The sequence below is a fragment of the Leptopilina heterotoma genome, unplaced genomic scaffold (assembly GCF_015476425.1).
Source record: "Leptopilina heterotoma isolate Lh14 unplaced genomic scaffold, ASM1547642v1 Lhet_160, whole genome shotgun sequence".
NCBI classification, from domain to species: domain Eukaryota; kingdom Metazoa; phylum Arthropoda; class Insecta; order Hymenoptera; family Figitidae; genus Leptopilina; species Leptopilina heterotoma.
The window spans coordinates 47,047-60,654 of record NW_025110875.1 but is presented as its reverse complement, the minus strand read 5'-3'; the positions used below and the strand labels follow the sequence as shown (position 1 = coordinate 60,654).

At 25.9% G+C, this 13,608-nt stretch overlaps 1 protein-coding gene across 2 annotated transcripts; it reads left to right on the top strand.

Annotated features, from left to right (window-relative positions):
- Positions 1 to 2,934: 2,934 nt before the first annotated feature.
- On the top strand, positions 2,935 to 11,960 carry LOC122498886. 2 transcript variants are annotated; one of them, XM_043606881.1, is made up of 3 exons: positions 2,935 to 3,068; positions 4,481 to 4,621; positions 10,026 to 11,960. In XM_043606881.1, exon 3 carries the CDS (start codon positions 10,064 to 10,066, stop codon positions 11,501 to 11,503), a length of 1,440 nt encoding a protein of 479 aa, XP_043462816.1. In that variant the 5' UTR covers positions 2,935 to 3,068; positions 4,481 to 4,621; positions 10,026 to 10,063; the 3' UTR covers positions 11,504 to 11,960. The 2 variants fall into 2 exon arrangements, with proteins under 2 accessions (XP_043462816.1, XP_043462817.1); XM_043606882.1 differs by lacking the exon at positions 4,481 to 4,621 and having other exon boundaries at positions 3,018 to 3,068.
- The last annotated feature ends 1,648 nt before the right edge of the window (positions 11,961 to 13,608 follow it).

The following is a 13,608-nucleotide window of genomic DNA, read 5'->3' as shown; positions in this document are numbered from 1 at the left end:
TTTTTTTTTTTTTTGCTACTTTTCTTTTTCTACAATTTTCAAAATGAAAAAAAAAGAAAAATTGGCGGGAACTTTTATTCAGTTGAATCGCAGTTCAATAATGGTCGAACTTCTTATTTATTTGAGTGCAAATATTGATGAGAGTGAGACTTATTCTTTTTTCCTTTTTGCAGAAAAAAAATAAATTAAATAAGGAATTTAAAAAAAAATGAAAAAAAACAAGGTTGTTTTTATAAATTAATGAAACCTTTCATTCTTAATTTAATCGTGAATGTTTTTGTGTAAAGAAAACAGAAAAATAAGACCAATAAATAATTAATTAACAGCAAAAAAAAAGTTTTGAAAATATAGAATTTCTTTATAGGATGGAAGTTTTAGATTAATCTTTTACATTCGATTGTTGATTATTGAAATTATATTATTTTACAGTATATTTTCGGAAAGAAGAAAGATTTTTATAGGTTATGTACATAGTCAATGTTTAATTTAATTGTTTTATATTTAAATAATTATTAAAAATCTTGGATTTATAGAAGAATTTTAGTTAATAACAAAAAAAATTGAATTTTGAAGAACTTACAAATGATTTCAGAAATTTAATTATATTAAAAAAAACTTGTTCAAAATATCAATTATCTTTATAAATAATAAAATTCTTCTCCGAAATTCAATTATTTTCAAAAACTTTAACAAAATTCTTTATATTAACAAAACTTCAATTATTTTCAAAAATGTTTCTCAATTCAATGATTTTCAATATCTTATAATTTAATAAAATTTTTCAAAAGAATTCAATTATTTTAAATAAATTTTGATAAAATTCTAAGATCAAATTATTTTATTATTTTTATAAATATTAAACTCTTTTACAGAGATTCAATTATTTTCATAAATAATAAAATTCACCGTAGAATTTCAATTTTAATCGAATTCCTCGAATTATTTTTGAAAATTTTATGAAAATTCGTCGATAAAATTATTAATGAAATGCACTATAGCAAGAATTTTTGGAAATAATTGAATTTTGTAAAGGTTTCAAATTAAATTCTTTGAAAATGGAAATATTTCACACTTTTAACTAACAATTCTGTAAAATTTAATTTTTTTGAAAAAGTTTAATTGCATTTTTTTGAAAAATTATTTTCAGCTTTTATTTTATAAGTAATTAATAAATTGAAGAATTTCCGAATAATCGAAATTTTTGGAAAATTGAATTGTATGTTTACAACTTGGATTTGAAAATTGTCAAGAAACTTTTGCAAAAATTATTAAAAATAATTGATACATTAATTTCTTTTGAAGAATTTTAATAAAATTCATGAAAATAATTACATTTTTCGAAAAATTTATATTTGAAATTATATTTAAAATAATTGAAATCATGTGAAAAATTTTATTATTTTGGAAAATAATTGAAGTCTTGCAACGAGATTTGATAACATTTTTTAAAAATAATTGAAATCCTGTGAAGAATATCATTAGGAAAATAATTAAATATTCTTGCAATGAATTTTATTGCATTTTTTTAAATAATTGAATTCTTTTGAGAAAAAAATTTTATTAAAATAATAGATTTTGAAAATATTTGAATTTCAGCGAAGAATTTCATTAATTGTGAAATGTAATTGAATTCCTCCAAAAAAAATTTAAGAATAATTACATTTTTCGAGGAATTTATTTAAAATAGTATTAAAAATAATTGAAATTTTATTATCTATGAAAATAATTGAATTCTTACACAAAAAAAAATAAAATCTCAAAGTGAGAAGAAAATTCCGCTCAACAATTTTTTTTACATTTTATTTTCTAATATACAAATATTCATTTACAAAAAAGATGAATTTTTGTTTATATTTGAAAGTTTTTTTAACAAAAAGATGAATTTTAATCTTTCTTCTTTGATTGAAATTATTCTTCTCAAATTGAAACAAATTTTTACTAGAGAGAAGATTTTTGAGTTGTTTTTTGTTTTTCTGAACGCAGCTTCAAACTGTTTGAAAAGTGACATTTAATAGAAATTATAAAAGAGGAAAATCCTCTCAATTAGAAAAGAAAAATTTAGTGCCCACATATAAGAGGAAAAAATCCTGCAAAAGAAGAGGAATCGTTTAAAATTGAAAACATTTTTTTTTCTGTGTACACAACGAATTTTATTACATTTTTTAAAAATTAAATAATTAAAATCATATAAAATTTTTATTACTTGTAAAAATAATTGAATTCTTGCCAAGAATTTTATTAAAATTTTTGTAAATAATTTAATTTTTTTTGAAAATTTTCTGAAAATCTTAATTTCTATGGAAAAATAATAATTATTAAATATTTATTTTAAATAAAATTTTTGATGTTTTCGAATAATCATTTTCAGAGTGAGTCAGAATATTCTTCAGAGTTTTTTGCAAAAAAAACTGTTGTTAATTTATTAAATTGTTCTTCCTGCTTTATTAATGGCAAGAGCGGGCTCGGTGTCGCTAGTGTTTTACACCAAAAATGGACGAAATGGGTGTACAAATTTAAAAAAATATAAACTTATATTGTGACTTTTCGGTTTTAATTTTAAGTAGCTTTTCAATAAAAAGATAAATAATGACCAACAATCTTAACAAATATTTCTTAAACATTAGAATACTTTAAATATTAACAATTTTTGCAAACTTGTACACCCACAGCAGACATTTTTTTTAGTTCACTTTATGGTCACTATGTGTCGCATTGCAATTTTAAATCCCCAATTTAAATTATTTTAGAATTAAATGTTTATTAATTATAAACATTTAATATTTTTTTTATAAAAGACTTTGCAAAATGAATTTTTTTGTAACTTTTTAAACAAAATTTATTTTTCCTAAATGAATGAACCCATTTTTTATTATATTTTTCGTGAAAGTTTCACGAATTTTGACATTCATAGCTTACGAGAAATCGGCTTTGTTACAATTCACTTCGGTCTCCCCTATTTGTGTCGATCGACGCGCCATCATCCCTGAGAATACAACTATTATAAGTTGAACCGGCAAATGAAAAAGACCCACAGTAATCATCGCTCTCAATTTATTTCTAAAAAACAGGTTAGTTTATAATATTAATTCTAACTTTATTTTTATTATTGGATCAAACCATTTTATTTCGCCTAATGAATGTTTGATCTTATTAAAAAGTTTAATACTTTATTGGTATTAAATTACATTTAAAATTGTAAAAACTGACTGACATTTATTTTTAAAGACTTAATTTATGTTAACATACCTTGTACTCTTATCTTTATTATTTCGAAAACAGTTTTTGTATTTTTAATTATAACCGGAGATTTTGAATTTTTTGTTGTGTCGTGCACCGAGCGTTTAAAATCGAAAAATTGACTTCTTTGTTTAAAAACACTCGTTATTAAATCCCTAAGAGATTCCTAGAGGCCGATTTTAAAAACAAGGCTTTAATTTTTTTTATTTATTTATAAACATTGAAAAAACTTTTTTTCATAAAAATAGTACTCTTTTATATATACCTAATTATAATATTATAGCTTTCATCGCTTAAGGCTGCGTCTACAATAGAAAAAAATAATGTGTAATTTGTAGTGTAATGTGTATTGTTTTTGGCATTGACAACTGTCAGGGGCAATTACACTATATATTACACAATTTTCTACACATTATTTTTTCTGTTGTAGACGCAGCCTAAAGAAAATTTTTTAGTTCAAAAAGTATTTTTATGAAACAAAAGAATATTTTATGACACCTTTAATTAAGGTATTGAAAAAAATTATTTGTTAATTAATTATTGTTTTGCAAAAAAATTAAAATTTGACATACAATTAACAAATAATTTTTTTCAATATCTTAATTAAAGGTATCATAAAATATTCTTTTGTTTTATAAACATAACTTTTAAACTAAAAAATATAACAATTTTTTAACAATCAAGTTTTCAGTTTCTAAATTGTTTATAACAAATATGCACAATTTTTTTCTACTGACCATCGTGAATAATGTTTCTTTGATTATTTTGTATTAATTTTTTTTCTTTAAGCGATGAATGTAAATATTATATTATAAAGGAGTAATATTTTTATAAAAAAAAACTTTTTTTCAATGTTTATAAAGAAATAACAATAAATTTAAAGGTCTTTTTAGAAAAAAATTTATTTCAGTTTCCTCTTAATAATACTTTTCCGTTACTGGGTTTAGTAATAATAATTATATTTATAATTTAGATTTTTAAATTTTAGATGAAAAAAATGAGTAAAACCAAAATTATTTTTTCAAGAAGCAATAACCACTTTTGAGTTATCGACAATTCAGGAAATGTTACTTTATTAAACTCAAAATATCATATTTAGGTTAAAAATTATAATACAAAAAGTTTTAAAAAATTCATTTTAAAGTTGATGAAATAGTTTTTAAATTTTTTCGACTTTTATAACCTGAAAGAAAATAAAGCTAATTTCAATAGAATATCTTGATAATATCTTGCTCTTTCGCAGCACTGCCACGGGTATAAGAATTCCAAGAAAAATATGGTATAAAAAGCACAAGCGACTTAATCGTACAACTATTGTAATTTGAACCAGCAAATGAAATGGACCCCCAGTAATCATCACTCTCAATTTATTTCTAAAAAACAGGTTAGTTTATAATAATAATTCTAACTTTATTTTATTTTATTATTGGATCAAACCATTTTATTTCGCCTAATGAATTTTTGATTTCTTTGAAAAGTTTAATACTTCAATATATTATTAAATTAATTTTAAAAGTGTAAAAAACTGACTGACATTTATATTTAAATACTTAATTTATATTTTGCACTTATATTAGAAGTATTGTTTTTCAAAAATTCAAAATTAAAAAAGTTATAGATTACAACAAAATTTTGTGTAAACTATAGTTACCTTATAATATACAAAATTCTTAAAAATAATTTTATAAGAGTAATTTTTTTTTAAATAATTATTAAGAGAAACGGACTTAGCGGAAAATCGAACTTATACCTCTAAAAGTGAACAATATGAAATAACAATAAGTTTTTAAATATTTGTTTAAGAAAAATTATTGAAGTTTTGAATAATTTAATGTTTAAATTCTAAAAAAATTAGATTTTTGAATAGATTTTTGAAAAATTGTAATTCAAATTTTTTTTTTAAGAATCTTAAAATAATTTTTAGCTAAAATTAAAACATAATTAAAAGCGTTAAAGTAGGATTTTTAGAAATAATTAAATTTTAAATAATTTATACATTGAAATCTTTGAAATTTTAATTGAGCTGTAAAAGTACATATAATTATGGGGCATTCCACGCCAAGTCGGAAATCATTTTGCTTTTGCATCTCAAATTTTTTTTTAATATCTTTTTTCTTTTAATACTCCTTGAAATGAGCTTCCTTGATTTTTTCAAATTTTTTCATAAAGCGGTTCAGGAGATACAGATTTTTGAAAAATGACGTTTTTTACGTAATTTTTTTTTTTTTTAAAATGCTTATCAAAAATTGATCAAATTGGACGTTTTTATAATGAAAATTTTTGTTTTTACACGTAGTTTTTAATAAAAATATTTTAAAAAATTTTTTAAATAATTTACGATAAGATTTAAACATTTTTTAAATAAAATTTCATTTTTAACAATGTATGTATCGATCAATTTTTTTCAAAATTTTCTGTAAGAAACTAGCACTAAATTAACAAGTTTTAAGCCTTGTCCGATTGTGGGCAAACGATGGGATTTGGTCAAATGGCAAGTTAGGCCTACCGTTTTCACTGTGTATATAAAAATTAAAAATTTCAAAATAAATAGATTCCATCGTTTGTCTCCTGAACCGCTTTATGAAAAAATTTGAAAAAATCAAGGTAGCTCATTTCAAGGAGTACTGAAAGAAAAAAAATATGAAAAAAAATTTGAGATGCAAAAGCAAAATGATTTCCGACTTGGCGTGGAATGACCCATATATAATAATATTTAATTATAAAAAAATTATCAATTTAGGTGCTGGATCTTAAAACAACACATGAAATTTCAACAGCGATATTCTTTAGCTTTTTTCAAAATAAGTTTATAAAAATCTATCTATTCTATCTATATTGAGAAACATAAAATATTTTTATAAAATAAGGGTAAAAATTTTCATAATGTTGAATTTCTGAACGTTAACTTCTTCAAAAAAAATGTTTTATCGAATAAATTTTTAATACTTTTTTTTTTGAAAAATGTTATGTTCTGAAATTAGTTAGAAAAAAAACAAATGAGTTTTCGTACAATAAAATTTAATAATAATCATGTTTTTAAATTCTTAACCTGAAGACTATTTCTTTGTTGTTGAAAAAATGCTAAAACTTTTGTAAATATTAATTTTTTCATTTAACAATTTTCTTATGAATACAAATACATATTTTCTACAAAATTACGCATGGATTTCAAAATCTATAATTTTTTAGAAAAAATGAAAATTCGAAAAGGGTCAAAATATTTTCTGACCAATTTTTTTATGACCGTTGAATTCCTCTCAAAAAATTACTATAAAAATAATTTTATTAAACATTTAAAATATTTTCTTCATATACGGTAAGTGTATCAATTGAGGCGGGTGCTCCTATTTTGGCGACTTTGTGAAAAATAGGTACAATTATTCAGGGGAGAGTTGTCCTAAGTACATAAAACATAATTCTCATTTGACATAAAATTCAGTTGACATAGATTTCATTTTACATACAGTTTTTTATTATCAATAATTTTATAGTATTTTCGTACCAAAATATGACTCCAAAGTTGATTTTGCAAAATATAAATTTATTTCAGAGTTATTGTTCAAACAATTACACAGGCACACAAAAAAAATTTTTTTTCGTGACCCTGAGGACAGAACCTTATATTCCTACGTTTTAGGGGTCACTGAAACCGAATACGACCATGAAAAAATTTTGTACTTGCCAGTTTTTCCGCTACCACCCCCTTTACACCCCCACACGAGAGTGAGGGGGTTGGCATTTTAGTTTTCAAAAAAAGTCGAGTAGGGTGTCTATTCTTATGTATTTTGGGTCGCTGAAACCGAAAAAGACCACTAAAAACAAATTCGTCCATCCTTTTACCTCCCAGAACGCCCTAAATACACCCTTAAAGGGAGTTAAAATTTCATTTTTCACGAAAAGTCAAATGCGGTGTATATTCCTATGTTTTTTGAGTCCCCGAAACCGTAAAAGACCACCAAACATAAATTAGTCCTCTCCTTCACATCATATCCCTCTCTTACTACCCCCTATAAAGGGGATTAAAATTTTCGGTTTTATGAAAAGTATAGGCGACTTTTCATGAAACCAAAAAGTTCAACATTTTCTCTAGAGATACTTAGGGAGTGGAGGAAGGGACTAATTTATGTTTGGTGGTCTTTTTCGGTTTCAGGGACCCCAAAAACATAGGAAAAGACACCGCATTCGACTTTTCGTGAAAAATGAAATTTTAACTCCCTTTAAGGGTGTATTTAGGGCGTTCTGGGGGGTAAAGGGTTGGACGAATTTATTTTTAGTGGTTTTTTTCGGTTTCAGCGACCCAAAATACATAAGAATAGACACCCTACTCGACTTTTTTTGAAAACTGAAATGCCAACCCCCTCACTCACGTGTGGGGGTGTAAAGGGGGTGGTAGCGGGAAAACTAGCAAGTACAAAATATTTTCATGGTCATATTCGGTTTCAGCGACCCCTAAAACGTAGGAATATAAGGTTCTATCCTCTGGGTCACGAAAAAAATATTTTTATAAAATATGGGTAAAAATTTTCATAATGTTCAATTGCAAATAATACCTTTTTGATTACCAAATTTTTAATTTCTTTTGAAAAAATATGTGTGTAATTTCCGTTTTTTAACCACAATTTTTAACGAAATTATAATTCTTTTTTAGAAATAAATGAAAAGAATTTGAATAATTTCTACTTTCGTCACTGCAATTTTGATTTATCAAAATCTAAGATATTTAAAGAAATAAAGGAAAAAATGTTGAATAAAGTTCAATCACAATTTTCAATTGAAAATAAAACAGAAGTTTAAATAATTTTTATAAAATGAATGAAAAAAATAATTGTGTAATTTCTTATAGTAAGTTATTATAATTATTTTTGAGCAGAAATGAATCAAATTTATTACGAATAATGTTTCTTCTAAACAGCCTAGAGATTTTCCTAATGAAAATACTATTTTGCAAATAACTTAAACAGTTTTATAAACAAATTATATAAACAATTACACTTTAGTTGCAGTTACATGCCTAAAACAAATTTTTGTTTATAAATTTACTGCATATTTAAATTTTTTTAACGAAACTGATGTTTTGCGATAATTTTCCTTAATTATTTAAACAATTTTAATTAAACAATAGCATTTTTAGGACATTTTTGTCGATCGATTAAAATTATTTCCAAAAAATCAATTTTTTGACCCGATAAATGAGGGTACCCCCTTAACCCCTTCAGTGTGCAGCTAAAATATAACAAAATGGTCCCAAAATGTGTAAGACCTTCTTGTGAATAAATTTTCATGACACTAAGGGGTTCTTGGGGTCGCTGATTACGATTCCGGTGTTAGTTTTCAAAAATTCAAAATGGCGGATCCAATATGGTGGACACGATATTGAAAAATTCATTGGATTCGCTTGAAATTCGTTACTCGGAGGTTTTCGTGGTCGATGATTACGAATCTGACATTAGTTTTTTAAAATTCAAAATGGCGGACACGATTTTGAAAAATTCATTGGATTTGCTTAAAATTCGTTACTCGAGGGTTTTTGTGGTCGCTGATTACGAATCTGACATTAGTTTTTCAAAGTTTAAATGGTAAGAATTTTTAAAAGAATTTATCCACTTTTGAAACTTTTCAAAATTTTTAGCGGCCATTTTGGATGAAAAATTATGTATTTTGAAAATATGACTTCAGAATCGTGATCAGCGACCCCAAAAACCCCCGAGTAAGAATTTTTGCGAATATACGTTAAGATGTTTTCTTGTTTGGGCCATGACGTGTATACACGTCATCCACAGTCAAGGGGTTAAGGCTTATTAGAAGCTCAAGGCTCGTTTAAAGCTTTAAACTCATTTAAGACTTAAGACTGAATTAAGACTTTAAAGACTCGCTAAAGTCTCGAGGCTCACTTAAAGCTCAAGGCTTATTTGAAGCTAAAAACTCGTCTAAGACTCAAAACTAAACTTAAGGCTTGCTCAAGGCTCAAGCCTCGTTTATAGCTCAAGGCTTGTTTGAAGCTAAAACCCTAGTAGAACTTTTCATCTTTTTTGGTCGCTGCTGCGTATTTCTCTTTGACATACTGTATGAACGATCTTAAACTTCTGAGTCCATCCATGATTGTCATATTGACATTCTTCTATGGACTTCACAGAACTTCAGCATCTTGCTGACCAAAGTTGGTCAGGCAGAATTCTCTCTGACGATTAAGAGAGTCTCAGAGGTGTTGTTGTTGTGGAATTGTTGTAGTTGAATTAGTTTATTTATTTGTCTTGAAAATTAATTAACTTTCTCAAATTTTGCTTATTTTGAAAGCATCGGATTTCGCTTGTTCTACAAAGAGAAAATCGCGTCGGTGAAGAGTCAAGACGTCACCTGGCCCTCTTACCCAATAAGAAATATACCGAAATAATTATGTCTCGGTGAAGATGATTCTTAATCCTAGATGGTACCCTAAGCAAAGAAACGACTCGATCTGTGGGAATTGTTCCTGAGCCGTGATCGTTAATTAGTAGGATAAGTCAGAACCCAAAGTTGCAGAGTGACCCACTAGTTAGAGTAAAAGTGTGTCATCCGGCAAATTAGTAAATGGTGAAGAAAGTGACAGAGGTTAGGGTTTGAGGAGTAGAAAGAGACAGAGATAGAAGAGCCAGCTCGTTTTTAAGTAGTCAAAAAGTGTGTAAGAATGTGTCGTCTAACTTGAATGTCAAAGAAAACTTTTGGATTTTATGTAAAGAATAGAATAGAGGAAATAAGGTATTGTCTAAAATAAAATAAATATTCAAAATTAAATTCTTTTGCTTTTTCAGGTAACAGAAGATCATTAGGGAACAGTGATTGATGAATCATGATGAAAATAGTATTCGCTTGTTTACTAATTCCACTCGTTGCTGGCGCGATAGAAACGCTCGGTGAAGATGAGTTAAAAATACTAGAAAAAGCGCTGCATCAATCTGCAGAATTTATGATGAAAGAAGTTGAGGATGATGAACATGTGGCTATTTGCATTGGTGCCACAAGATCTGGAAAGAGTACATTAATCAATTACTTAAAAGGTAATTCATTAGAAGCCGTAAGAGAACCTGGATCCCATCAGATAACATTGAGAGTGATAACCGAATCATCAGGACCCGAAGTTAGCAGTGGACCAACTTCAAAGACTACGTCTCCCACAAAATGGTTTTCAGAGAATTTACCCGATTTGGCTATTTGGGATGCACCCGGATTTGACGATAATAGAGGCGCCATACAGGATATTACCAATTCGTTTTATCTTTATCAACTGGTTCAAAATGTTAAATCTTTAAAAATAATTTTAGTTGTGGACATAAACGATATTCTTAATGACAATATTAAACCATTTCTAACAGTTTTAGAAGCTGTTGAAACTCTATTGGGAAACAAAATGAAAAACTATTTCTCAATCATTACAGTGGTATTTACAAAGGTTCGAAATATTGATGATGTTCCAATTGATATGCATTTTATAAACGAAAAATTAACCTATCAATTTCTGTCAAGCAATGACATGCAAATGTCGTCAAATTCAAAAGACTTTGTACGGTTTTTAATAGCTAATAACTATCGTATAGCTTTCTTCAAAAGGCCATTATCACTTGGTAGATTAAAGGAAAACATTGATATGAATATTTTTGCCTCAATCAGAAATTCTAAAAGTATACCAAAAAACACTCTAAAGGAATTACATCCTCGTATTTCAGATTCTTCTAAGCTTAGCTTATATAATCTTAGGGATAAATTGTCCTTAATATCAGAATTTAGTAAATTCGAGAATATTGTAACTGAGATATTCCTAAATAAGGTAGATGATGTAATGGCATTGGCTACTAATGAAGAATCAGAAAAGAAATTAACAAATGTCATTGAAAAATTAGATGCACTTCGTGACAAATTATCTGATGCTAAATTTCATGAGAAAGACATTATTAAAAAAGTAAAAATTCTTCGATCAGCTAATCCTGCTTTTGAAAAAGAAATTACCAGTCGTAAATTGTTGGAAAAAATTAAACTCATGGAATTTGTAGATAAATTGTCAGATGTGAAAGAGGGTGAAGTCTATAAACTAGCCCATAAACTTAAAGAATTTTTATCAAATTCTATTTCCAACCTAAACAATGCGATTTTCCCCATTCGAAAGAAATTAGATAAAATTAGACAAGATTTGGAAGAGAGTTTCGTCGGCAATTTGATGGGTTTTCTTCCTGCTGCTATTGCAGGTATAGGTATATATTTCGGAGTACCTTGGTTACCAATGATATTTCCTTAACTTTTTTTTTTAAAAAAAAGTTAAGCTGAAGTTTAGTATGTTTTTGGTAGAGAAAAATAAAAGAACACTGGTTAGGCTAAAATTTACTTTCGCCACTCTTTTCAGAGGAGTTGAGAAAAGTTCTACTTTCGTCACACTAATCTAACAAGAAAAGTACTCCTTTCAGAGTAGGTGTTGGAGAAAATTAGTTTACTAACAAAATTCTTACAGGGTCTTCGTGGGGCACTCGCTATAATTCTCCACGAAATATTTTTGATAATAACCGCAAGCGTCATGACACAGAAAATACCGGGGCCTTACTAGTTTCTTTTGCATTTTTCCTAATCAGATACATATACACCGAGAATTTACTAAAAATTTATTAAAGATTTAAGTGCTAACTGAGTTTATGCAATTATGCATATGATTAATATAAATACTTTTGTAAATAATAATTGGGGCCAAACTACGCTAAAAGTATGGAAAACTTTGCAAAACATAATATTTAAATATAAAATGTAATGTTCCAAAAATTTTAATAAAAAAATTTCGAAATCTGTAACTTAGAATAAGTATTATTGTATTTGGACCAGCTGTATTTCCGCAATTTTTTATCTCTTTCGAGTCTAACCTTTCAGCCTAATAGAATTTTATTTACTATTTATGATATTGGGGCAAAATTCCTCAATTGTCCTAACTTAAAATCGAAAGTCTTCAAATCGGGCTGTTTTTTGCACAAACTTTAATACTATGGGAGAGAACTTTACCCATAAAATATTAAGATATTTTATTAAAAATTGTAGGGGGGAGAGGGGGTTAAAGTTTTTGGTAACGTGTGGACAGTGGATTCTTTTAGCTAATATGGCTAAAATACAGTAGAGTGGACAAAATTTTGACCTATATGTTTTCGAAAGGTTTTTTCCTCCTCCTTCGAATGGTGTAAAAATTTTTTTTTTTAATTAACAATTTAACTAATTTTTTTCAAAATTAAAAATATTTTTCACTTTTTTTTAAAAAACGGCATTTTTTTTTTCTCTTTTTTTTGCTTTAAAATAAAGCTTAATATGTGTACTTTCCATAACTGATTCTGAAAAAATGACGTTTTTTTTTGTTTTCGAATTATTAATTAATTAATTAATAAAAATCAGTAAAAAATTACTAAAAAATGAAATATTTTTTAAGCAAGTAAACTTTTCTGAATTATGAGATTACCATCGTAAAGCTTACCTAATTTCGCATCCAACAAGTATAATTACACCTATTTTTACAAATAATTGTTAAATAAATAAATAATTGAAAATCTATTTATTAATTTTTTGAAAAAAGGACATTTTTTTCTTCTTTCTTGCTTTAAAATAAAGCTCAATATGTGTACTTTCTATACTCGATTAGGAAAAAGTGCCGTTTTCTTTTGTGTTTCGAATAATTAATTAATTAATTAATTAACTAATTAATAATAGTAAGAAATTACTAAAAAATTAAATATTTTTCAAGCAAATAAACTTTTCTTAATTATGAGCTTATCATCGTAAAGCTTACAAAATTCCGCATCCAGCAAGCATAAACTAAACTGTTTTTTATAAATAATTGTTAAATAAATAAATAATTGATTATTTATTTATTCATTTCTGGAAAAATGACATTTTTTATTTTTATTCTTATTTCAAGCAAAGCTTAATATGTGTACTTTTAATACCCGATTAGGAAAAAATGACATTTTTCTTTTCGTATTATTTATTAATTAATTAATAAAAATTATTTTAAAAAATTATTATTTTTTAAAGAAATAAACTTTTCTTAATTTTGCGCTTGCAAACGTAAAACTTACCAACTTCCGCACCCAACAAGTTTATTTTTAACTATTTTTTATAAACAATTTCAAAAAATTAATAAATAAATTTTCAATTATTTATTTATTTAACAATTATTTGTAAAAATAGGTGTAATTATACTTGTTGGATGCGGAATTAGGTAAGTTTTACGATGATAATCTCATAATTCAGAAAAGTTTACTTGCTTAAAAAATATTTCATTTTTTAGTAATTTTTTACTGATTTTTATTAATTAATTAATTAATAATTCGAAAACAAAAAAAAACGTCATTTTTTCAGAATCAGTTATGGAAA